Source organism: Tenebrio molitor, chromosome 5 (genome assembly GCF_963966145.1).
Source record: "Tenebrio molitor chromosome 5, icTenMoli1.1, whole genome shotgun sequence".
Taxonomy (NCBI): domain Eukaryota; kingdom Metazoa; phylum Arthropoda; class Insecta; order Coleoptera; family Tenebrionidae; genus Tenebrio; species Tenebrio molitor.
Genome location: NC_091050.1, coordinates 14,504,166 through 14,530,030, shown reverse-complemented (window position 1 = coordinate 14,530,030; position 25,865 = coordinate 14,504,166). Strand labels below are relative to the sequence as shown.

General features: G+C 42.2%; 3 protein-coding genes across 4 annotated transcripts in view; 2 read left to right on the top strand and 1 right to left on the bottom strand.

Moving 5' to 3' along the window:
• Positions 1 to 6: 6 nt before the first annotated feature.
• On the bottom strand, positions 7 to 3,217 carry LOC138131120 (zinc finger CCCH domain-containing protein 10-like). 2 transcript variants are annotated; one of them, XM_069047926.1, is made up of 4 exons: positions 1,887 to 3,217; positions 1,340 to 1,834; positions 944 to 1,299; positions 7 to 892 (listed from the first exon to the last, which is right to left on the bottom strand). In XM_069047926.1, exons 1-4 carry the CDS (start codon positions 2,060 to 2,062, stop codon positions 375 to 377), a joined length of 1,545 nt encoding a protein of 514 aa, XP_068904027.1. In that variant the 5' UTR covers positions 2,063 to 3,217; the 3' UTR covers positions 7 to 374. The 2 variants fall into 2 exon arrangements, with proteins under 2 accessions (XP_068904027.1, XP_068904028.1); XM_069047927.1 differs by having other exon boundaries at positions 944 to 1,287; positions 1,887 to 2,062.
• Positions 2,589 to 6,077, top strand: LOC138131167 (partner of bursicon-like). The gene is given in 6 exon segments (XM_069048006.1): positions 2,589 to 2,713; positions 2,766 to 2,890; positions 2,939 to 3,110; positions 5,267 to 5,385; positions 5,435 to 5,560; positions 5,813 to 6,077. Coding segments are annotated over 6 exon segments (795 nt in total). The 5' UTR covers positions 2,589 to 2,601; the 3' UTR covers positions 5,954 to 6,077.
• A 63-nt stretch (positions 6,078 to 6,140) lies between these two features.
• The window catches only part of Rpn2 (Regulatory particle non-ATPase 2), an 85,065-nt gene continuing 65,340 nt past the window's right edge, over positions 6,141 to 25,865 (top strand). The window contains exons 1-9 of the mRNA XM_069047917.1: positions 6,141 to 6,300; positions 6,855 to 6,972; positions 7,024 to 7,193; positions 7,244 to 7,482; positions 7,532 to 8,154; positions 8,656 to 8,908; positions 8,963 to 9,151; positions 14,298 to 14,513; positions 20,404 to 20,468. Of these exons, the coding sequence (XP_068904018.1) occupies positions 6,282 to 6,300; positions 6,855 to 6,972; positions 7,024 to 7,193; positions 7,244 to 7,482; positions 7,532 to 8,154; positions 8,656 to 8,908; positions 8,963 to 9,151; positions 14,298 to 14,513; positions 20,404 to 20,468 (1,892 nt within the window). The 5' untranslated portion in view covers positions 6,141 to 6,281. The remainder of the gene's footprint in view (positions 6,301 to 6,854; positions 6,973 to 7,023; positions 7,194 to 7,243; positions 7,483 to 7,531; positions 8,155 to 8,655; positions 8,909 to 8,962; positions 9,152 to 14,297; positions 14,514 to 20,403; positions 20,469 to 25,865) is intronic.

The following is a 25,865-nucleotide window of genomic DNA, read 5'->3' as shown; positions in this document are numbered from 1 at the left end:
TCCAGCTGCGCAACATGCTGACATAAATAAGTGTTTATTTAAGTATATTTACAAATTAAGACAAAACTTTACTAAGGAACTTACAACTAAATACTCGCGAACAATTTTTTTTTGTACATCACTTTCAGTACTCACCTGCACAAACCACTTATCAATATCAAAAATGACTAATCAAATACGTCTCTCCGTTACAAAACTCTCAAAACAAAAGAACTTCTATTATATACAAGCGGTTTAATCAGAGTAACAACACGAAATCAAATCTTAACCTACTAATGAAACGTCAGTCTCACACTGAACTACCACTTTAAAATACTTCCTTACAATCAAAAAACTCCTGGAATTAACTCTAACATTAAAAAAACGACACTGCCTTAGTGCGTCAGGGCATGATTCATGCTCTGAGTCATTATGGGATACGACACCATCGGCTGCGTGGTATTGGACATCGCGATCCCTTGCGATGTATTAATCGCGTTCCTGTGCATCTCAATTTGTTGGTTCTGCTGCGCCAACAACTGTTGCGGCACGCTCGCCATCGCCAACTGGGCCTGCGAAGTGCTGGCCAATGCCAACTGTTGCGCTTGCGAAGTCAACTGTTGCGTGGTGTTGGCCAGAGCCAGCTGTTGCGCCTGCGAAGTCAACTGCTGATTGGCCAACTGCTGCTGTTGATTCGCCAGTTGCTGCTGCTGGTTGGCCAACTGCTGCGCCTGCTGAGTGTTCGCCAGCGTCAACTGTTGGGTCGTTGTGGCCAACGCCAACTGTTGCGCTTGCGAAGTGAGCTGCGGCTGAGCCTGCTGGGCCAGGTTGTTGGCCAAGTTCTGCTGCGCTATGGCCAACTGGGCCTGAGAACTGTTGGCGATGGCCAGCTGAGTCGACGGATTTGTTGTGACTGGAATCACTCGGTTATTCATGGCCGCACCGGTTGCCAGATAGAATTTACCCAGGATTTGCTGGCTGGGGGCGAGAATTTGGGCCGGAGGGGCCATGCTGACCGTTGGACAACCTGCAATAGATACAGACACCGGGTTGCAAGTCGAGACTGTGGCCAGGGAGACTGGCACGGTTGCGACGCTCGCCGTCACGGTTCGGATCACTTGAGGGGTGTTGGTGTTGGTGATGGTGACGGCCGGCATGTTCACGGTGTCGTTGCGCTTGTTGGAAACGCGCAGGTTGGCGTTCTGGTCGAGCAGGAATTCGTTGGTGGCGGTCAAATCCGACACTTGACGCTTCAACTGAGCTATCTCCTTGTGGAGCAGATTGTTCTCCTCTTCCAGCATCAAAGTCCTAAAACCAAACCTTCTCGTCGTCACGTCTCCGGTCTCACACTAACCTGTACCTTGCATCCGCTCTGCTCAGCATCGGAGGAGGATTCCCGGTGAAATACCCTTTGAAAAGCGGCCTGATCCTGTTGGCTTCGACCGAATGGAGGTCTCCATTGATGAGTTCCGGTTCCGGCGGAGCGATAAAGCGACGTTTGGGCAACTGAATCCCGCACTCTTCGAAATCGTCATATCCAATGTTGCTCCTCCTGTGCATCCCGTTGCTCACAGTGTTCATCATCTGAGACTCTGCCAGCGGATTGTTGATGCAAATAATGTTCTTCTTGTTGTTGTTGTTCTGGATCAACTCCATGATCTCGGCGTCCTCTTCCTCCCTCGTCAAGTGACGATACTTGCAGAAGCTGCGTCTGCACAGCCCCTTCCTGAACTGGTTGCAGATCGGCTGGGCCCCCGGCAGCTGGTTCTTGCGCGTGGCCTCGGCCAGAATGTGATTGGACATGATGCCCGTGTTCTTGTACTCGATCTCCTCCTCGGGGGTGCAGTGGATGAACCTGCAAAATTCTAGTGAGTGCGGGGAACGACACCCGAGACGACGACACTCACTTGCAGTTGGGTCTCGGGCAGATGTTGTTCTGGAAGTCGTGGCAGAAATTCAACGACTTCATTTCGGTTTCGTGCTTGTACTTGCAGTATTTCCTGTCGCAGATGCCACGGATGAAGTCGCGACAAATATTGTCTTCCTTGTCGTTTTGGCTCTTGTCTTCAGACGTATCGGACATTTTGTTTGGAACGAAAAAATAAATACATTAAGCGCGCGCACACCTGAAAAGCGAACGAGCCTGTTTAGCGAGATTGATTTGCTTTGGGTTCATCCGGCTCAAAAAGAAATACAAGAATCATATTGTACGCAAAGTGAATGTGCCACAAAGTAAAAATTTCGCTTCGCATGTGCATTGTTTTTGCTGTGACAGTTCTTACATCAGCACTTGAATGCATATTTTTTTTTTGTTGGCTTTACCTTCGCGAGGGCAAATACCATGCGGAAAATCGACGATAATGTTTGAATCGTTCACGTCCCGATCTGACATTTCCCACCGATTGGTGGTTTTTTAGTTAAAGCACCAACTCGTGTCGGACCTGTCGGGGGTTCACTCGTTAAAGGTCGCCATCCGCGACAATTAAAGTTCGTTAACAACGCCCGAACATGCCCTTCCCCAATCTGCGACGGGTTAATTGGCGCGCACCCTCTCCGCCTCCGACAATATAAAAACAAACCGCCACCGAGCACCGCCACAGTAAAGCCGCTGCTCCACCGAGGATGTATAACAAAATCCTCCTCTGTCTCGTGTACGTCTCCTATGTCTCTTCAGTTTCCGAGATATCGGAAGAGACTTGCGAGACGCTCATGTCGGACATAAACCTGATCAAAGGTAAAAACAAACAATCTCGTTTTGACCGTTTCGACTGTTGAGGTGGTTTCAGAGGAATTCGACGAGTTGGGCCGGCTGCAGAGAATCTGCAACGGAGAAGTCGCCGTCAACAAGTGCGAGGGGTCGTGCAAGAGCCAGGTCCAACCGTCTGTCATCACTCCCACCGGATTTCTCAAGGTACCAGGTACGGATTTTAGTTGTGACGCACCTCTGACAGTGTTATAGGAATGTTACTGCTGCCGCGAGAGCTTCCTCAGGGAGCGCACCATCACTCTGACCCACTGTTATGACCCGGACGGCGTCCGCCTGACAACCGAAAACGCCAACTCCATGGACGTGAAGCTGAGAGAACCGGCCGAATGCAAATGCTACAAGTGCGGAGACTTCAGCCGATAATGTTTACGTTTTATGTAAATCCCGAATTTATCAATTGATTTTATAATAAACATTCAAGTCAGTGTTTATGTTTTGAATCCAATAAAAGCGATCAATGAATCTGGTGATTCTTACCTCACCCTCAGTCCAGCGGTAGGTTGTGGCGCACGTGCAATTCAGCAATTGAAACGTGTTCAACATCAGCCAAATAGCCGAGAACTACTTGGGTCAAGTCTTTCATTTCATTGTAGTCGTGCAGAGCCTTGATTTGGGGTTGCAAGTCGGCGGTCACACCTTTCGATTTGAACTCTTCGATTTGGCGATCTAACAGCGCATTTTCTTCCAACAAAGCTTTGTATTTCGCCTGATGGGACTCCAAATTTTGGTCCATTTACATATCTGCAACGAGCAACGATTCAAGGTCGCGCAGTCACTCTAATAAGAATTTGAATTTGAGACGAACGTTCCGACTTGTAGGCGCTTAGACCCCCCGCAGAGGGTACAAGGATATGTAATAACAACGGGACACCACGAACAAGAGTTTCACATAAAGTACTTTTAAAACCGGCCTCAAAACGAGGCGAAAACAGCGATAGATTCGAAGTAGGGGCTTCCTAAAGGGCAATTTAGCCCTTCAATGTCACTCGAGTGTCAAATTTATACGAAGCGTTTCGCGCGAGAATTAACCATCGAATCCGTTACAATAAAGAAATCTGCGAAATGAAATCGGTCTGTTGCCGAGTGGAGAAACGACCGTTTGCAAAGGGGTTGTTGGGTCCAGATCTGGAGGAAATTTCCGTCGACATATTGGAACACAATCTGCCAACACGAAAGTTCGTCGGTGAAGCTTTGCAAACGCTCGGATTGTCTGCTTTGTGGCGAATCCGGCGAAATGAAAGCTTCAAGTTTCTGCAGTTATCCAAGAGGATCTCGAGGATAGAAAGCTGACATATCGAAGCGAAACGAAGACTTTCGCCGACCGTCCATTTTGCATTTTACTAATCCGGGTTGTTCTTACCTTCAGGAGTCGAAAATAACGCGTGCAAATCGGTTTTTCGACACCAAAACACCAAATCACGAAAACGTCAAACTAAATTCCACAAACACAACCTGCCATTTTTCTTGAGCGTTGTCGGTAATGCAGGGATCTGCCAATTTAAAGATTTTAATTGTGATTAACTCCCGAAAAAAAGAGATTAGTGGAAAATGCAGACTAGGAAAATCGATTTTCCGCTTTGTAACCGACTTGTCACACAATATGACTTAAATCTAAAAATTTGGTCAACAATAGTGCAAAGCAATTTTGCATAGAACGCAGACATGCCCAAAAGATATATCAGTTACAATTATAATCATTTATCTAATAATTAATCGTTTCATTCTTAAAGCTTTTCAATTTTAACTTATCGCAAATTCCGAATCAGTACAACGAAGCAGTAACCTTGATGTTTTGGTACTTTTTACGTCGTACAATTGGCGAGCATGACGTAACTGTCACCCGCCATTTAATATCTTTCAAAATCGTTAACTATTTAACGGAATTATTTAAAAAATGTTTTTGGGCGCCGTGAAACAATCTCTGCATTTTTATTCCCTTCCTCGTTCATCGCCTTTGTTAAGGTTCTCGATGACGACCAATAGGCACTAGAATCGAATTTTTACATTTACGTAAAATCAGTTTGAAAATCACTTGATGGAGCTATCCGATGAATTTGAAGGTTTTTTTCCGCTCCATCGGGAGTCCCCTTGTCCCGTGACCCCTTCCTTTAAAAGGGTTATGCTTCCCCATTTCGGCTTGCATATTTAGCGCGCCACTTAGCACCACCAGCTCGCAACCCCCGTGGTGGTTACAAGCATATCTACTATCAGCATGACATCCCTGACACGAGTTTCACATATCATACCCTTGAAAAAATCGCCGAGTCCATTGCCTCCAAGCAAGTGGTGTGGGCATGTTTTATAAAAGGGCTAAATCATACCAACAAGTAATAGTCTATCAAGTGCCACCACCGGAATGAAATCTCTTATCACTTTAGGTACGTTCCGACAACGACAACGTTAAACTAATCAGTTCCGTTGCAGTACCATGGAAGTTATGGAGACTGACACTCTTGTTCGCTGTCTTGTCCAGCATGTGCCTGGACCCTCGACTAACTAGCAATATAAAGGCGACGGCAGCGAGCACGACAGACGAGTGTCAAGTCACCCCAGTCATACATGTCTTGCAATACCCCGGATGCGTGCCCAAGCCCATACCCAGCTTCGCCTGCATTGGGCGATGCGCTTCTTACATACAAGTAACGGGGTTTGGATCTGGATTGTGCAAGCTAAATGTATCTGTTGCAGGTGTCGGGGAGTAAAATTTGGCAGATGGAGAGGTCTTGCATGTGTTGCCAAGAGTCGGGAGAGAGGGAGGCTTCAGTTTCCTTGTTTTGCCCCAAAGCGAAGCCCGGGGAGCGAAAGTTTATCAAGGTGCGCGCAAAATATTATTTCAGATGTAAACAAAAAAAAAACAGCGGAATTGTTACCTTTGATCGCACAGAATCGGTTCAAAAGTTCTTTCTGAAGCACTAAAAAATTTTTGGTTGTCACTTTTCAAAATGTCAAAGTCGGTAAGAACGACAACTGTAATTTTGGAAATGGCTTTTGTATTTTAAACTTTTAAATAATGAATAAGGAGGCAGGAAAGGGTGAAGATTTGGTAATAATTATGTTTTTGCACAGGTCACCACCAAAGCGCCCTTGGAGTGCATGTGCCGGCCCTGCACGGGAGTCGAAGAAAGCGCCGTAATTCCCCAAGAAATCGCCGGATACGCAGACGAAGGCCCCCTGTCTAACCACTTCCTCAAGTCCCATTCACAATAACCTTGTTCGCTCGAAAACAAGAAAAAAATGCCTCCTTTACATAATTTATTTTCTGTAGAAAGTTCGACTTTATTAAATTAATAAAATAATAAACACCATCAATGACTATACGAACGATTCAATCTGAATAAAACGTTGTATAAATAAAAAAAATCCTTCATTTTTCTGTGTGAATTCGGTGGGTCAAAGCTCCCATCCGGATCGAGTACGCCTGTGCGTGACAAAAGCCGAGCGGCTGTCAAAATTCTACGCGGTTTGTGACGTTTCATTCAAAGAGTTGTTGCAGTGGAAGTTAGTTGTGTTTTGCAAGAGTTGAGAGTTATTCAAAATGAATATAACTTCAGCTGGTGAGTTGCGCTCTGCACCTTCGACTTTCAGCCAATTTCAGACTGTTTTGTGCGATTCTAATTTGAAAGTTGACGAATTTTGCACATGCGTTTTGCAAGTCATGTACGATGATGCATGAAAAAAACTGTTCCAAAAGCGACATTTAGCAAGTTATTTTGTTACACAATTGTAATTTGCTTGCTTTGAAAGCGCATTAGCTTTGTAATTGTACAATAAAAGTATTAACACGTAAAAAGCAAATTTTTTGTGTCATAACCTCACTTCTCCGGTTTACAAACATAGATTTTTAGGTGTTCCAGCACTGTGCTTTGCGTGTTTTAAAAAGCGTACTAGCCTTGTATTTGAATAAAGAGAATATCAGTCGAAGATTTAATTTTTTTTTGTGATTTAACCTCACTTTTATGATTACAAACAAAAACGTTTAAATGCTCCAGCACTATGCTTCACTTGCTCTAAAAGCGTACTACCTTTGTATTTGCACAATAAATAGATTCACAGCAAAAAATTTGATTTTTTTGTAAGGTTTACTAACATCGTCGTTTAATTGTTCCAGCGGGAATTATTTCCCTGTTGGAGGAGCCCCGACCGGAGCTCAAGGTCTTCGCTTTGAGAAAACTGGACAGTATTGTCGACGAGTTTTGGCCAGAGATTTCCGAAGCGATTGAAAAAATGTGAGATTTTTGCTCATCCTCAATTTCCGTTCTGATTTTTACCATTTACAGCGAGATTCTCCACGAGGATAAGATCTTCCAACAGCATCATCTCGCGGCTTTGGTGGCCAGCAAAGTGTACTACCATCTAGGCTCGTTCGAGGATTCTTTGACGTACGCTCTGGGAGCGGGCGATTTGTTCGACGTCAACGCCCGGACCGAATACGTGGAGACAATTCTCGGTACAGTTGCGTCCTTTCTGCAAATTCTCGTCATAATGGCGTATTTTCAGCCAAATGTATCGATTACTACACCCAACACAGGATCGCTTTGGCGGACAGCGTCCCCGACGCCAAACCCATCGACTCCAGACTCGAGGCCATCGTCAATCGCATGTTCCAGCGTTGTTTGGACGACGGTCAGTATCGTCAAGCCATGGGATTGGCTCTCGAGACCCGTCGCATGGACATCTTCGAATCGTCAATCACACAATCAGACGACATGTGCAACATGCTGATCTACGCCTTTCAAGTAATTCTTTCTCGTGTCACGAACCAGCCTACAAATTGTCGCGTTTCAGGTGGCGATGAGTCTCATCCAAAATCGAGGCTTTCGCAATACCGTCTTGCGGTCACTCGTCGGTCTCTACAGGGGTCTCTCGATTCCCGACTACGTCAACATGTGTCAGTGCTTGATCTTCCTCGAAGATCCACTCTCGGTGGCCGAGATCCTGGACAAGCTAGTACAAGGCGAGGAAGAAAATCGTCTGATGGCCTATCAGATCGCGTTCGATTTGTACGAGTCGGCCACTCAACAGTTTCTAGAGAGAGTAATGGTGGCATTGAGACTGACCGCACCGATTCCGTCACTTCTTGAGGACAAATTGAAACCGAAATCTACGGAGAGCACTGCCGAAACCACGGAAAATACGGAAGCCAAGCCTGAAGTCAAAGAAGAAAGATCTTTGGAGAACCTGAACGAGAAGGAGAAAGAGCACCAAGAGTGTTTGGAGAAGCTGCACACGATTTTGTCAGGAGAGATTTCGATAGAGTTGCATTTGCAGTTTTTGATCAGGTCGAATCACGCCGATTTGCTTATTCTGAAGCAGACGAAAGAAACTGTGCGAGTCAGTATTTGTCACACCGCAACTGTCATTGCGAATGCGTTTATGCACAGCGGTACCACCAGCGACCAGTTCTTGAGGTAATTAAAATATTTGGGTGGGAAGAAAATATGGAAATAATTTAAAAAAAATATAGAAAGCGGGTTAGGAAAAAATAGCTAAAGTTGAGTTAGTTGTTATGTGTCCACTAGATAAAAAACCGTCCAGTGTTTTCCATTCTATGTGGTTGGCAGCTTTGGTCATAAGGACATGCAAACAATTTTAGTGTGTTTGCCAATTACCGCAATTACATTTACTTACTTTAAGTGGGTGTTGGCTTAAAATACTTTAGATTTCAAGTTTACGGCGATCTCAATAACGTTTTTTTAATACTTTGGCAGTTTATGGTGATGAACTTGAGTAAAGTAGCAAATTTGGTTCGGTTCTTAGGAATTACAGTTTCCTGTAATTACAGGTCGCGATAATTTTGAATTTATTTTATGTTGGGTCAGATTCTGCTGTAATGTAAATCTACGTATTCACGTAACTATTTTACCATTAAGTTAATTAAAATCGTACACATTGTAAACTTTCATTAACAGAGACAACTTGGAATGGTTGGCTCGTGCCACTAACTGGGCCAAACTGACGGCAACTGCATCTTTGGGAGTCATCCATCGCGGCCACGAACAAGAAGCGTTGACTCTGATGCAAAGCTACTTACCCAAAGAAGTGGGTCCCAGCTCTGGGTACTCCGAAGGCGGCGGTCTGTACGCTCTGGGTCTGATCCATGCCAATCACGGTGCCAACATCATCGACTACCTCCTCACGCAACTCAAAGATGCCCAAAATGAAGTACTGAATGTCCGTCGAGATTCGAACGTTTCGTAAAAATTGTACTTTTTGTAGATGGTGCGACATGGCGGCTGTTTGGGTCTGGGTTTGTCCGCCATGGGCACTCACAGACAGGACGTTTATGAACAGTTGAAATTCAACTTGTATCAAGACGACGCCAACACCGGCGAGGCTGCTGGGATCGCCATGGGCATGGTGATGTTGGGCTCTAAAAACGCATCGTCGATCGAGGATATGGTCGCGGTGAGTGTTTTTTTTTTTTTTGTAGATGTTTACATTGGATTTTATTGGGTCGAGAAGATGTTTTTATTTTGTGCTGTTCAGTTTGGCGTAATTGAGAATGTTTTTTCGCTCGGGGCCCCTGTGTCCTCTTGTGTGTAAGTGTGCGTGTGCATGTGTGTGACGTCTTCAACAATACGGCATTCACGTGTCATCCAATTTTGTCGAAATGCAAAAGCTTTCGTGTACACGTCGTAATATGAAATTTTAAGTGCCACCTCTTCAGCATTCCTTTTCAGCTACTGTCGGTGGCTCTATGAAAGGCGACGCCAATCGGAATGCCTTTCATCGCGTCTAAATAAGGCCCCTTCACAAAGTACATATCGATAGTTTCAGCTTTTGTAGTTGAATCGATGATTAATTGCGCGCTTGTGTAACGAGCGTCGACAATGAGGCGCTTCATCGGCTTTTTTCCCTCCGAACATTTTCAACTGTGATTATTATTATCACGTAATAGGCGGATTACATCGCGCGGAAATTGCTCGATTTCTAAAAGAGCCAACGAATGGATTACTCAACCGGATTATTATTGTCGGGGAGGCGACGCAAGGGGTGACTGGATATTTTTGGAGGCAAACGGAATTTTTTGCTTTGGAAAAAAGAACCTCAGACGCAGACCGAGCGACACACGAAATACCACCACAGGAGTTTGCATTTTCAGCATTGCCGAAACGTAAATGTTTCAGCGAAAATATTTTGAATGCCGTTGCGTAATTATTGTGTTTGATAACAACGGTGCAGGTGTAGAGGATCTCGACCGAGGCTCGAGGAAATTCCGCACCAGATGATGGCCCCATCGATTGTTTGCAGTCGTCACTTTTGGTCGTCCCCGTTCCTGTTGGACTTGTTGCGAACAATGCACGCGGCGGGATCAGTTGGAAATATTCATGCACAAAACAATCCCCGAACGTTGTGCATATTTAACACCCTAAACTCTCTTCCCACTTAATGAAATTGTCGATGTAATCCCCCCGTCTTTGTGCGGCGGCGCTCCCCAACCGAAAAGTGGGACCTGGAACGCGATAAAAACCAACAATAACTCTTTTAATAAATCGTTCTTGGCCGGCGGTTTTTATTCGATAATCCAGTCTCACCCGGCGCGAGAAAAAAAAACACACCCAGCGTTAACGATGACCAGCGCGGTATTGAAATCGCCCCTGAAAACTTCGCCCGCCTACACCGAAACAATGACGGGGGTAAAAAGCAGCTCCCAAGTAACTTATGAAAGCGTTAATTGAATTCCGGGCGTTTAGTTAACTTTATACTCGGCGTTCACTTTAAAACAACAGATTTGTTGCGGCGCCTCTCTTTCCAGAGCCGTGCCCGTTTGACGGATTCCGGGTCGATACGCGACTCTTTTTTTTTGCACTTTATGGGCGTAATTTATATCCCGGAAGCCAGCCCGGAAATCCATAATCGGCTGCATTGTTACAATGCGTATTTATTTGCATAAATTAATGAGCGCCGAAACGGGATCGATGCCGTGGCGTAAACCCGATGCTGTAATAATCGGAACGAGGAGTAGACACAAAGAGGATAGTTTTGTAAATATGACGGCCGAAGCACTACAAACTAATGAATTTCGAATTTCATTTGGCTTAATTAGCGAAAACCGATTTGATCTGATACACGCCGGGATAAATAAATAGCGTGAGGAGATCGGATCGGCGCGGCGAGAGACGGATTGAATGGAGTTTTTTTCCCGAATTCCGGACTGATTGGAATTACGGAAAATAATAAATTAAAAAGGGGGACGTTTTCATTTTGACCGGGGGGAAAGAATCAGCCGGGTGCGGGAGACGACAGGAATTGATCGTGGTGGTTCCGATTTTGTTTTTTTTTTTTTGTTTGTTTGGAGATTCGGTGCCAGCAGGAGAGTTTTCGAGAAAGGTTTCCGGGTTTCGGAACGGGATTTTAGAATTTTTGCGAACCGGTAGTTGCGCGACGAGCGAGGTTCGTTCATTATTCACGATTTAATAATCGTGATTGTTATTGCGGCCCGTGAGAATGGAGGGTTTGAACAAAAAAGTGTTTGTGATTTCGGAGTGGATTTATTTGGGAAATGTCGGAAAAACGTCGAGATCAAAACAAATAATAACTGAAGCTTTAAAAATGTAGTTGTTCGGGTGTCGAGGCGGTGGAGGCGGCAAGACGAGGCAAATAACTACATGAATGAGGAACTTTAGTGTCACGGTGTGCGTGAATGTTTTTCTGGAAACATGAAATTTTACCATAATCGTTAAAATTGATAGTTTACCCCATCGCCCGAAGTTAGGCAACACACATTGTTCGCTTGTCTAGAAAAAGAATCCATTGGTAGCTGTGCAAGAATTTATTAACAATAATATGCAACCAAAATGACACAAATTAATCACTAAAATAATATTTCACTACCGATTTCGTGTTACTTTACTATTTCTCTTAGTTTAGTGATGAATTCAGAAAAAAGTGATTAATGTCTCTTACATTGTAGTTGGCTGTGATTTATGGTACAGATTTGCTGTTTCTTCCGGATTTGTAAATTTGACATTTGACAGCTCGCACTAGTCACTTTGCAGTTTTCATTGTTTATCACATTTCAAAGTATTTATTAGACGGTTCTAAGATAGCAAGAGATTCTTTTTCATGACGATCTCGTGCACGACATTAGTTACAATACAAGAGTAAGTAGATATGTACTAAAAACTAAAGTAAACACTTTCTCCCTTCAACAACATCGAATGTTTTTGTCGCTTTTCAATAAAATGCATCAATCGAACAAATTATTTGTTGTGAGATAATTTCGTGTTAATTATTTGTGGCCTTTTTTTGATTTTAGATTAAATCATCTTAAAGCCCGTTGTTTTAGGTAATCACGTCGATTTACATTCAAAACCTGTAATGTAACAGGGCGTGATCAAGAATGACTGAATCTGTTGGTAACAATGAAATTTGGCAAATTTGTAATTTACCATGGAAGGTTCATTTTTGTAATAGAATAAACAGAACCGATTTATCCAAAAACATTTTGAATCTCAATTTAAAAAATCCGGTCAGTGCCAATTACGGGACAAAAACATCAATACTTTTCAGTTGTTTCATTGCTAACAAACTCAGTCATTGTAGTATAGTCCAATTTTTACCCTTTTGAGGTGACGTCACGATTTCCTTCCTCGCTTTCTCTTTATTGAAACGACAGAAACAGAAAAAACAAAAAAAAGGCACGTTTATTTGTTGATGGTCAATTTGAGGTTATTTTATGCTCCTGTCAATTTTACAATTTTTAATTTCTTTCACTTATTACATTCATTACAAACATAACCTTTCGAAGCAATTGTCAACAAATTTGACACATTTATAGTAATTTATGATCAATTCAAAATTGTTTCTGATCCTAGCTCAAACATACGTAAAGTTACTAGATAATGACGTCATCGCAAAAGGGTAAAAAATTGGACTATACAGTTACAGTTACGCTATGTAGGGCAGACGGCAAATTTCATAACCTTTACGATGTAAGAAACATTAGTGATAACCCTGTAGTGGACAGTGGTTGGCAGAAAGCGAAACATTTATTTCTGAAGTTTGTCTTTCCCAGGACGTAAAAGTAATACATTGACTTTATTGACAGCACAAACTATTCGCATAATGTTCAGTTTGAATGTTCTCGACACGGATTGGCAAAATACTGACAGCGTGGACAACAATACTATATTAGTGTAAAAATAGATGAAAAAACACTTGAGCGTTGTTCGCTTCTTCGGAAATTTGATCTGCTTTGATGTAATTCTGATGTGTAGTGGTGAACCCATCAATATCATCATGTGCGATTTCAATAGGACTTAAATCAGGAGAGTGAGAGGGTCAGCGCGTAACATATAAAAATATTTTTTTGCACTGGCTTAAAATGATCTAATTTTGCAATAATTTTAACTGATAAAAACAAATTGAGGAAACTTCGTTCACGGTTAAAACTTCGTCAACAAATGAAATCTCTTCAAAACTGGCTTGTTAAGGCGCAGCTTGTTTACATCATTATCCGAGTGGGTTGCATCCAATGTTCCTAATGAAACGTATCTTACTTTGCAATTTCGTTTTGCAAAGCAAAAGCTGAATACATTTACGACAAGCGATCAGAATAAAAATTCCACTCTTTCTGAGTTACTTCGGAAACAAAGTTTTTAAATCTTGAGGCGGCGCGATCGCTACTTGAAAGTTCCCAAGCACGCATTTTGTATTTTAATCTGGGGGAGAAAAGAAATCACGAAGTGCCAGGTCAGCCCTGTAAGGCGGGTGCGTCTCGAGACCCCACAAACAATACTTTTTCGTGTCACATTGGTCAGGCGTAAGGTGAAATATTGTCATGGTGCAAAACTGCCGCACTCTTAGGACGCCACAAATGCATGGTGTTAAGGTTTGAAAATTTGAAACTGTGAAGATCAACTCATTACATTCAATGCTCATTTTGGGAATCAAGTATGACTGAATTTTTTAATTTGGAAGAATTTTTGCAGACGAAAAAAATAGGTGCTCGGCTAACAAACATTCCTTCAGCACGTTGGCAATTCTCATTTCAAATTGTGGAATTCTGTTTGATCGGTTTTCGCTCCACCGGAACATTTCATATATTTTTTCTTCGGTTCTTCATTAGTGTGTCGATTTTTGGTGGTTTATTTCTGGACGAGAAATTTTTTGCCACGACAACGACACCAAAGTAATTTCTCTCTGTCAGTGTGATCTTGTGTCATTTGTTTGTCGGGGCGACAGGATCCGATTCGTATGTCCGGTGCACACAGGGCGAATTACCCCCTGCAGGGTCGTCGCCGTCGCCGCAAACGTCACAGTAATCTCGACCGAAATGAGAAGCCCCGACTAGCAAATTAACTTTAAATCTCGCCGACGGATGATTTAAGGGGGCATCCCGCTCGATGCAATTACACGTCTCCTTTTAATCCCCATTGTGCACCCGCAGCGTGTCCATTTTTTCGTGCGGTGGTCGCGCATGAGACGTCCACATTTCTTATTAAACACTCCATATCTCCTCACGTGTGGGTAACTCGAAGACACGTCTTTACACCTGGTAATTTTACGGCTGGCTCGTAACGAAATTTATGTTATGTTCTTTTTCCAGTACGCCCAAGAGAGTCAGCACGAGAAGATCCTGAGAGGATTGGCGGTCGGGATAGCTTTTACCATGTACGGTCGGCTGGAGGAGGCGGATCCGCTGATCGAACAGCTCACCTCCGACAAGGACCCCATCTTGAGGAGGTCGGGGATGTACACGCTGGCGATGGCGTACTGCGGGACCGGACACAACCAGGCCATCAGGAAGCTGCTCCACGTAGCCGTAAGTGTCGCAGCGAAAGTTTTCAAATAAAGACGGCATCAATTTGTAAATGGGTGAAGTTCGTCAAGAGTGGGTCCGCCATCTTGGGGAAAGCGAATTTCGGGTTTACGTCCGTTTTATTGTTGTTTTTCATGGGGGAAGATTTTTGTGACCACCGGGTGGAGTCGTTTCGTTTTATTTCAATCAAAGTTGAGGCGTCGAGGGTGGACGACTTCGGAATTTTAAGTTGCGAGTTCCTAATTAATTCATTAATCAAGTTTTTGATGTGTCGGTGTCTCGTTCCCGATTTTCCAATTTTTATTAATTGGCTCATGGGAGTTTTCCCCTCGTCGTCGGAAAGGGAAAAATGCGACGGTCATTAATTTTTCCAGCGCCGTCCGGAACCAGACGCGATAACGTAAACACAACGTTATTGAATAAATGAATTCGGAATGAGCAAAAGGAGAGTCGTTAGATGAAGACGGCGACGACGTCGTTATATTTAGAAATGAAACAAAGCGCGTCACCGGTGTTTATTAAAAGCGCCATATTTGCGAAAGTTTTCGTGGGCTGGACGGGCGGCTCGTATTTTACTGTGGCATCTCGAGTAATTAAAGGCGGAGTCTTTTTCGTCTCCAGATGGGCGCGCGATTGTCTCTTGTCGTGAGGGACATTTTAATAACGTCAGCTTTATCGGTTTATGCCATCAACTCCGGTAACAAACCCATGAAATATTCACCGGCACGTACACAACGGGGGTGAGTATTTGCTTTAAGGGCGATAAAGACGTGGACAACCGAATGTCTGATTAATAAAAAATGAGGCGAGGGGAGAATAGGAATAATCATAAATAGCGGGTCGTACACGTTTTCGTTACCGGATTGGGATCGCACCGGAGACACATTTTGCAAACACGAATTATGCGAAAAAATGTCGGGAAATCGAGCCAGATTCGCAGCTTTCAAACGGGGTAATGGATAATGTCTACGTGGACCAGTCGGATAGAAATTGTGCTTGCATTAATTCTGGTACAAGAGAGTGCAAAATAATGTGACTAGCACAAGTCGATATATTTGTACGGGAGGAAAAATGTTTAAGCTATTTATAGATTATTATTGAAGTTGATTCGGTTCCGTATCGAAAACTGCAGCAAATAGAACACAAACTTTTTTTGTAGAGCACAAAATGTCCTATAAAAAATCAGTGATGATCGTATTCCAACAATTTTAGTTTAAACCTGAGAGACCTTGACAGCGTGTCGCGAAAAATTCCAATTTTGCATGACAAATTCGTGGGTTCCCGGTTTTTCTAAATTCTAAAATTTATAATGGAACGGTGTTGAGCAATTTTTTTTCTATTCTAAAAAATCACTTTCAGATTTTTCTCTTTTTCTTCCGCGCTTTTTAAGTAAACACAAATTGCTATAAACATTTTCTTAAGAGCCTTATGGTTTTTTAAAATCGTAATTTTTTCTTGTTCAAACAAAGTACCTAGCGAATGAAAGGTAAAAAAATATTAATTATTTTTTTTTAACTTTTATTCGCTACTGTTGGAGCGGCCGGTCCAATTTAGTTTATGACGCCGCTTCCAATATTCCTGTCGACAATCATCCCCGGTGCCGGTACGTTGGTGGTCTCTTTCACAATAGTGGGAAAGTCCCGCCCTCTGGCTCAGTCACATCTTGCAAAAGACCACCAGCGTACTACCCATGACGGAGAGGGGGTGCGAATTTACTTTTTGTATATTTTCGTTAGTTTTAAGTTAGTTGATAAGTAAATGTAGAACCAGAAACACCAATACATCTTTGCATTAATCTGAAGCATCTATCCTTATTTTGAAATCACGGTCCACATTGTGCGAAACCCCTACGCGTAAAAAGAAAACCCTACCGGACACGCAATTGGCGTGTCATAGGTTCAAACTCCTGGGTGCGGAAACATCCGTCAAACTTCGTAGGAGGCAATTGAACCGAAACAGCTACTTTGTTTGAAAATAAAAAATAATTATTATTTTTTTCCTTTATTAGCCCTGTTTTATAATATTCTACAATGTCAAACTGACTGACGCCGAAAAATATTTACAAGAAATGTTTTCTTTCAGAAATAATTACGTCAACATTTTTGTCTTATTGTGTTTTTCGTATTGGGAACCGTTTCGGCGTTACGAACATATAAATAGTTAATAGTTATTTAATAAACTAATTTGTTAATGAAGGCGATTAATAATCGAAACTGTTTAAAACACGAACGAGTGTAGAGAGTGAGTGCCTTTAATAGTTGAGATTATTAATCGCCCATTAACAAACGAGTTGATTACAAAAATTTTTCGTTGACCGCAAACTTTATTTTTTTGTGACAAAATTTCAAATTGAAGCCAAATCAAAACCAATTTCATCTTTTTCGATAAAAATGAGACCTTATAAAAGACCTTCATCCATTTTTTGTCCTCAGGGTAGGCCATTTTTAAATTTTTCAACACATTCTATTCACTTTACCACAAAGAGTGTCAGAAGACGTCAACTCCATTCACATTCAATTTCACGTAAAAATCACGGTTGCTGCGAAAACCTAGTTACCTTTGAAAAATATGACTTGCGAATTATAACCAAAAAGGTCGGCTTTTGAAAAAGTGAATTCGTAATTGTGCAGTTATGGAGCTATAAAATATAGAAAACCCTGCTGCACTACCTACTGCATTGTTGGTAAGTGCAAACAAGGCATGTTCGAGGTTGTTTATACATCAAAATCGCAAAAATCGTTTATTAATGAAAAATAGTGTATTAATGAGGTCCATTAATAGGTACACTATACTTTAGACAAAATAATTCATTAATATTGAAATTAACAAGCGGTCAACGGAAAAATGAATTAAGACAAACAAATATTTTCTTAAATTTTGACCAGTTATGCTTTAAATGGGTAAAAACCTAGAGAACATTGTTTCCTGTAATAGTTTTTCGTCCGAGACTTGGTTTTCTGGCCGAGGCGCAGCCGAGGCTTGAAAACAGGCGAGGACAAAAGGCACTTTTTGGCAGAGGTGTAGATTAAATTTTTTAGGCGACCGCACGAACTACACAGCAAAAGACATCAAAATTACAAATTTTTGTACCTGCCTTGTACCTACCTTTTTCAAATACATACATACCTAGATAAATTTATTAATACATACTAACAATTTTTTTATAATATCTGTTATCAACTTGCCAACAAAACTAGAAATTTACTATTTGCAATACAATTATGTACGTACTTATTTACATACTTTATGGTGACAGGACAATAATTATGGGTTTTATCGGTTTTGTTGCTAACTTACTAACCAGACCAACAAATGGCGAAAAAGAGTTACTTTTCGTCCGCTTGTGAGTACGTAAAATTATCGTTTTCATTAAGGGTGTCAAAAAAAGTTTCTTTACAATTATAGTCTAGTTACGTTGTGAATTGTTTTTATGTATTGTCTTTTTCACACGTATTGATAGAAATTTTTTTTAAACCATGTACAATTTTATGATTTTTCAATAGTTTTTTATGAACAATAACAGAAAAACAGAGAAAAAAAGCTATATTCAATGGTAAGATTTTAATTACATATGTACTTACATAATTACTTCTTATTGGCAGTATTTTTTATTATGGCATGTAGAAATCATGTAATTTCTTGTTTTGTTTCTGAGCCAGTGCGTATCTACGAATCGGTAAGTAACGTGAACTAACGATAAAATGTTTAAAGAATTGCTTGAGCATTTCCTCCTGTGAAAATGTTTTTCCTCTTACAATTTGAATTATTGCAAGTGGTTAAATGGGTGCCGTGGCAAGTTGACTTGACTATCAAATGTCTATTCGCGATGGAGAATTTTTTTTCGCGTTCCTTTATTTGACATTAAAAATGTGAAGTTTTTTCAACGAAACTCGAGGTTGTATTTTTCATAAGTGCTCGTAACGTAAACCGTTACGACGCTCCTGTATTTTAAACAGGACATTATGCCAAGTCCTAAAACCCGGAAAATATTATAGAGCTGAGGAAGAATTCTGTCAAAGGCTGGCAGGTCCGATTGTTGGCGTAATAGATGCGGCGGTTTATTGAATTAGGATTAAGCGAATGTTGTCTTGCTAAACAGCAAAAACGGGTCCGTATTTTTTGCCGGGGATCATGAAATTTTGATGGCGAGAAGGTAAAGAAGAGAAAACATAAAGTGCTGCTTTCGTATTATTTACAATTAGCGATGGGGTCAAGGGAAGCGTTCCTGTTGGGGAAAGTGGCAAGATGGGAGTATTTGGAAGTTTTTTTTCAAGATCGAGAAAGTTTCCTCTTGAATAATGGGTCGCAGAAGGGACGTTCGGTTTCAGACCGTCGAGTTTATGAATTCTCAGTTTGATCCTTGTATATTTAGATACGACACCCAGGACTAAATAAAGAGGCCGCCGCCGCATCCGTGGCGTTTTAAAACGGATCCTGACAGATCAAAGTTGATTGCGGAACGAGCGTAAACCAGCAATGACGCGAAAATAAACGTCGAAAGAGCAACAAATCGACGAGGAGGAGCGGAACAAGGACGGCCGTCGCGACCGCCTCTATTTATTAAATTCGGTACGAGCCGCTCATAATTATCGCCGCTCCCCCTCGAAAGCCGTTTTGTTCCGCTCCACGTCCGTTACAATTTTTCAAGCACTTTTTACGACCGCCAGATTAGTTTCGAAAAATATTTGATGCTCAAATGCCAGGTTAAGCCCCGCGCTGGGGCCGCTTTGAAAACGGTAGATTTGCAGGACCGCGTGGGATGAGGATTTCTCACGTGGGCGCTCGTTATGCTTTAATAAAATGTGATTATTTTTAAATCGTAATAAAGAATTTTTTTTGACATGTGCAGGCAGACCCCTGCGAGTGCCACTACGCAAACAAACTGTTTCATAAATTATCGGCGGTAATTGACAATCTGCTTATTTTCCGAAGTGGAATGAAAATAGCCAAACCACTCTATAAAAATGCAACGACTCACTCACACACACACCCGCGCCACGCACATATTTTTTTCCGGACTTGGAGCTTTTACATATTGATGGGCATGTCACATCGTTCATTCGCTCTAAATTAAATATGGCGCTGGCGGTGTTGCATTTTTAAAATGTACGTTTCCGGAATGGGGATCTCCACATTCGTAAGTTTTTTGATCCCGAGTGTGGGAGGGTGGAATTAAAGTTGACTTAATTACGAGGGCGGGTGACGTCATCATTCCTAAACTCTGTCCGTTCTAAAAATGGACCGGAGACGTTTTGTTTCGTAAGTTACAACTTGAAATTCACCCCTGGGCCTACGAACTTAATTTTTGCGTCCCGTGAAAAATTAAATTCTCAAGAAAACCTCCTCCTACATACAATTTTTTTGAAAATGTTTTATAATCATATTGGGAGACGGTTTTTTCCAGTGAGTTTCATTAATAATTAAAAATTGTTTTTTTAATTAATTAATGTATTTATATCCCCTTTGAGAAGTAAGTTTTTGTCAGTCGTGACCATTTTTAAAACGAACGCAATATACGTCTGTTTGTGTTGTGGATTAATTAATTAAAAAGTGTTACCATTTTGATTCCGAATTAAGTCGTTCGGTCGTTTGGCTGTCGAATTGACATGTCGGTTATAAATAGATTCGGTAAACACGTCGTACATAACAACCATCATTAACAAAATATTGTGGGTGTGTATGGGGCAAAAAAAAGTTGCATGGACGTTTTATTCCGTCGATAGTATCGAATCGTTGTTTCGTGAGTTGATAGTCAGTCCATAAATCATGTTTTGATGGGTGAAAATTGGTCGATGTTGTTGTGTTTGTCACGTTCCGGTGGGGCGGCGTTCGAAAATCGGAACGTTTCGCATCTCCAAGTTTTAATTAAAGTTTAATCCTTTCAATTTTGCAGGTGTCCGACGTGAACGACGACGTCCGCCGCGCCGCCGTCACCGCCCTGGGATTCCTCCTGTTCAGGTAGGACTTTTCGCTTTGCATCTCTACCCAGGCGGAGTGTTGCGTCGGAACTTTCGCGACAGGAAACAACACGCCTGGTCGATCGATTCTTTTCTGCGGCACGAATTAATGCACAATGGAATCGCGAAGTCGGAATTTACTCCAAGCGGCTGTGTTCTTTCGTCCTGAATAATACCGGGAGAACGTCCTCGACCCGTCCCACGAGTAACGGATCCGGGACGTCGTTACCCGGAACACGGAGTTTCATCTCTATTTATTCAGCCATTAGGCGGCCCCCGGAAAAAAAACTCATAACTTAGGCAAATCAAACGTTCGAGGCCTTCCGGAGTGGCGTGTTGTTTTTTCGACCGAACCAACATTGGTTTTTGGTACGGGGAGATGTGTCGAGATTCTCTATCGCGTTAAGAACGAATCTCGCTCCGGTTATTTCGCCCAATAAGGACGCACTTATCTTGACGGGAACATAACGCACGTGCTTTAACAGGTCCTAAAACCTTTATTGGGGTTCTTTCCCGGCCGCGAGGGGAGAGGACGCGTGGGAGAGCGCCGGTGCGTTTCGACGGCGCTAATTAATCGATCAACGGATCTAATTAGTTGTGTGATTTTTTTTCAAATCGGATTCACGAACCGCCGGTGCAAATTGCCGACGTGGAAATTGGGTTCGGGCGATCGGGGTTAATTTTGCGGTCTCAAATCGGTGATTGATCACGACGAGTTTTCATTTGGAAGATTTGGAAATTTGAATTTTCGCCGCGTCCACCAAAAGAACCCCCGAGAGCCGCCCTCGCGACCGCTTCAAACAAAACACTCTTTTGTTTTTTCACGAAAATGGTCATCTCCTACGTATCGTCGATATCGGAGCGTTGGTATTTTTAGGTCTCCGCTTTTTTTTGTTTTCTCAAAGTTGGCAATCGATATAATGTTGTTCTGCCTGGGGTAGGACCACATGAATCATTCGTTCGGCTTTTATTCGACGCTTTTAATATTTAACCGCGTCGAATTGCGCTTTCGCCGCCCCCAACACCGTTCAAACGTCATTAAAATTTTAATTGGTTTGATTTCGGCAAGTTGCATCTTCCACCGACGGCACTCTTTCGCTCCCCAATTAGCGCCCCCTGTCGCGTTCCACCGTCCCCGGATAACACGGTTACGGCGTTTTCTTGGCGATTATGTAAAATTCGCGTCTTTTAACTCTCCCGACAATTAGCGTTTTGCATAAATTTGAATTTGAGATTTCGGTTTCGCTTTCTCGCTTTTGGGTGTTGTAGCGGAGGCGTCGTCGGGGGTGGGTCCGTTTTTTCGTTCGCACGCCAAACTTTAATTAAACGGTCCCGTCGGGGGAGCCCCAGAGTTGCACTTTGTCGAAGGGTCGCCGTTCCTCAGCGGTGAAAGACGGGGCACATAACTCAGTGGCGCACGTTCCAGCCGCCCCCGACGGTTGCGGGACACGTTTCGGTCGTTGATCACGGGAATGGGGACGCTCGGGGTTTAATTAACATCGTTGCCGTTTCAGTTTTAAATCGGGACGCACGTCGCATGCCGGATTCAACAAGTTTTCTCGGCGGTTTTTTTTTTCGCAGCGCTCGCAAAGGAAAAGTGTCGGATTTTTTCTCGCGGTGCAAATGGTGGAGGGGACCGGTCCGAAAGCAATAATGTGATTACTTTTGTGGGGGTGGCAAGTGTAACGTAGTTTCGAGGCGGCGGAGTCGCTTTAAAATCTGGAATAATTTAGTCGAGGCTTAAATATTAATGCGGGGGATGGCCGAGCTGTCGACGAGAATTGTCACGTTTTAATTTAACATTATCGCTAATTGCAACTGATTTCGGGTCGGATTTGCTTAATTGTAGCGTTCTTTGAGAACTGGTGATGAATAATTCGCCCTTAATTGGAGATTCGAACGTGGAATATTTTCAGGGTATGTCGGTTTGGTCGCGTCGAAAGATAAATTTCTCCGCTGTCTCGTCTAACAATGGAAATGAAATTTTATTGCTCGGCTGGTCGACGTACGACGTCTGTAAATATGATTCCGCTTTTTATGATAAAATATTCGCAGTGTTTATTGGGGGCAATATGCTAAAGCATAAATTTCTCAGCTGTCTATTCTAACAGCGAAAATAGAATTTTATTGTCCGTCGCATCGACGATGTAAGGTGCCTCGAGGAATATCTCCGGAAAATTTACTCGCTATAGAATATTTCAACCCGAGATGTTCTACTGTCTGGTGACTCTAATATTAATAACAATTGCGTTCCCAACAGCGGAAATAAAATTTTTCTTATGGTATAATAACGATGAAATAGTTATTTGTATCACAAGACTAGAAACTGGCATTTTGCAAGTGCGAGCACGGCAGAGGCGTCAACCGAGGCGCCACAAGTGCAAGTACTTGAAAAACAGTTTCTATCGTGTAATACACATTACTTTTTCGGCTGACAATTTATTTAAAGCAAAATATAATAATTTTTGTTAAAATATTACCTGATATGGAATTTATTGGGTTGGCATAGGTAACACGCCGACTCGATTTATTTTTTAATTGATCGCACCGTACAAAAATTCCACATGACATTGACATGCAGTGCTGCCAACCTAAAATCTCTCATTAAAAATTGCTGTTTCGATTTTCTTGCCAAGGCACGCAAATTCCAATTTTCAAGACCCTTTTTAGACGAATGGAAAATCAATTCAAAATAAGTATAAGTATCGCCTATTGGGCAATTTTTCGGAAAATCATTTGGTCATATTAGTAGGGCTGAGTTCGTGGTCGTAAGGTCATAACGAACAGTTCAGAATGAAATCTGGTGTGTCGGTGCTAACCCCTAAAATGCAGTGTAAGTTTTTAAGTAGCTGTGTTAAGAGAGTGCATACATTTTTGTTATGCGACGTTTCCATCTCAGAAATCTCAGGATTTCCATCATTTTCCTAATAGTTTATTTCAAGAGGGAAAATGAGATTTTCTAAGGTCACACATCCATTACACTATAATTTCTCTGTACATTAGAGACGAGGCAGTTTGTTAATAGGTTTCGTAATAAGAGAGTTCGTCGAGATAGCTAAGAAAAACGTAATTATCTGACGAATTTAGTTACGTATTAGTTAATTTATTAATGAAGATTTAAAAGAAAAATCTGGCGTCCGTTTGTCGGGACTAACGCCTTATACGATTTTTTATGCGATCAGTACCATATTATAATAAACATACATTCAACATTCGCGAGCTGAGACTTTACGAGTGGAAACTGATATGTCATGTTTAGTCGAGACAATATATTAAAAGCTTTGTTATAAAGTTATAAATTTTGCTTATAAATTTTTGTTGCCCGGCGCATCCACCATAATGGAATTTATATGTATATGGAAAAACGATAAAAAATGTATTCGTTACTGAATTTTTAAATGCCAAATAATGACACCATTTATTTAGTAAATTGTAAAATGTGCAGCATAAATTTCTTAGTTGCGAGTCTTGACAGTGAAAATGGAGTTTTCCTGCTCTGTGCACCCACTTTATTGCACATTTGGGAATACACATTTAGTCTATTAACAAAGATTTTATAATAAAGCTGTTACTTCTTTCCAACATCCGAAAAGGTGCTTCTTATGTGTCGTGATTATCTTTCCCATCACTAAATATAGAGAATTTTATGGCATGTTGCATCCACCGCATTAACTTGACAGAGGATTATCATTATTAAAATGAAATGTTTTTGTGCTTCTTAATAAATATTTTAAATTCGAACTGTCGGTAGTTACTGGGTCTAACGTGCGTTGCAATTTTAGCATAAACACGAGAAAAATTGCTTTTCATGTCGTTACCAGTGCAATTTAATAAAAGAGAAATTCCTTAACAATCCATTATAATCGTGGAAATAATTTTCTGGCCCGGCGCATCCACCATATCCAGATGTCTGTATGTTTGCTGGCAATTATCTTGCTAATGGAGGTTTTAGAATAAAATATGCTGAGCGTTTGTTGAATCTGAAGTGCAGGAAAGCGTGTCATGCAGTTCCTGGTTGTTCGCTCCAAAAGCGAGTGGAAAGTTTTATTTTTAAATGAACCCAGAGACGTACACAGCATCGAGGTAAAAGCAAAGACGGTTTTTTTTCCTTCGCCGGATATTTCGTAGACTCCGCTGGAGTGTTTTCGTCGGTGCGGAGGCCCGGTCGAAATTCGCTGCGATTAGCACCAGCAAGTGTCGGTGCATTAAATCAGCAATGTATAGGTTCGCCGGTTCCGTGTGTAAGCCCCCGACCAATTAGATCGAACGATAGAGGTGAGCGTGGCTGGGAACGATAAGCCTTCGCAGACGCATCCGACGATCAAGTTAATTTAGCGAAAGGTGGTGAAATGGGACCGAATCATCATCGACTGGTCTAGGGAAGCCGCTAATGTTGCGTCGATAAGGACTAGGTCGGTTAACAGGAGAGAACCGCCAACGCCGGTGAGCATCGCACCGGACCGACGGCGGAGCCCCTTTATTAATTGATCAAATCAAACCGTTTCATTATATGGGTTTATTAAATTATTTATGGGGTCCCATGAAGCCGACATCAATCTACATCCATTCATCAGGGGGAATTAGCGACGACTTCTGCAGCGTCACCATTGATGGATGCAACAGCGAGGCCACACTTTGAAATTGCCACAGAGGCGGCGGGCGCAGGGGCAAGCGGAAGATAAATCTTAATCGTATCCAACAATCAGCGGCTAGTATATGGGATGTTGACGTGTTGTGTCCCTGTAACGCGTCAGAGAGAACGGAATGTTTACGACGTTACTATAGCAACGACACGTTCACACCGCCGAATTAAGTCCGTACGGGGGCACACTCCGTGCTGTGTCCTTTCGGTTAAGATGCGGCTTGATCAGAGATGATGTGCTGGGCTGATGTCTTAATTCTACATCAGTGATACCTAAAGATGTTTCTCTCGGAGTGATTGTATCTGTCGAAAGAGAAAAAGTCCCTAGCCCCCAATCTGTTGGCGCAAGTCGCCGCCGGTTTGCGAGTTTCGTAACTGGAGATGTTATGACGTGTAATGAATTAATTAATTAATGGGAGCTAACCGGGGGTACCTGGTAATTAATTGGAAACCTGTAGATGCCGAAGAGCCCGGATCGCGTTTCAGTCTTCGCTAGGACAGTTAAATGTCGTTTCGAGAGAGTTTTATGTTGTTCGGCCCGAGGGCTGTCTCTCCCGGTGTGTTTAAAATTCATTTTGACACAGAAGGGCGAACTAGGGGCGGCGTTCGTTCGCCCTCTCAATTTCCCAACCCATACGGAACATTTTTATTGAAAACGTCGCAGGTTCGTTTCTTTGTGTGTTTCATGCCCGGTACGTTACTACAATAATGAGATTACGTAGACGGTTGTATAAATAGGGTTGCAAGTTTACCAGG

What these genes read in the sequence shown, in the direction of transcription:
- LOC138131120 (XM_069047926.1), bottom strand. Translation starts at nt 2,062, where the DNA reads ATGTCCGATACGTCTGAAGACAAGAGCCAAAACGACAAGGAAGACAAT. An exon ending in TGCCCGAGACCCAACTGCAA is followed by an intron (nt 1,835 to 1,886) that starts GTGAGTGTCGTC and finishes AGAATTTTGCAG; the next exon opens with GTTCATCCACTGCACCCCCG. An exon ending in CTGAGCAGAGCGGATGCAAG is followed by an intron (nt 1,300 to 1,339) that starts GTACAGGTTAGT and finishes GACGACGAGAAG; the next exon opens with GTTTGGTTTTAGGACTTTGA.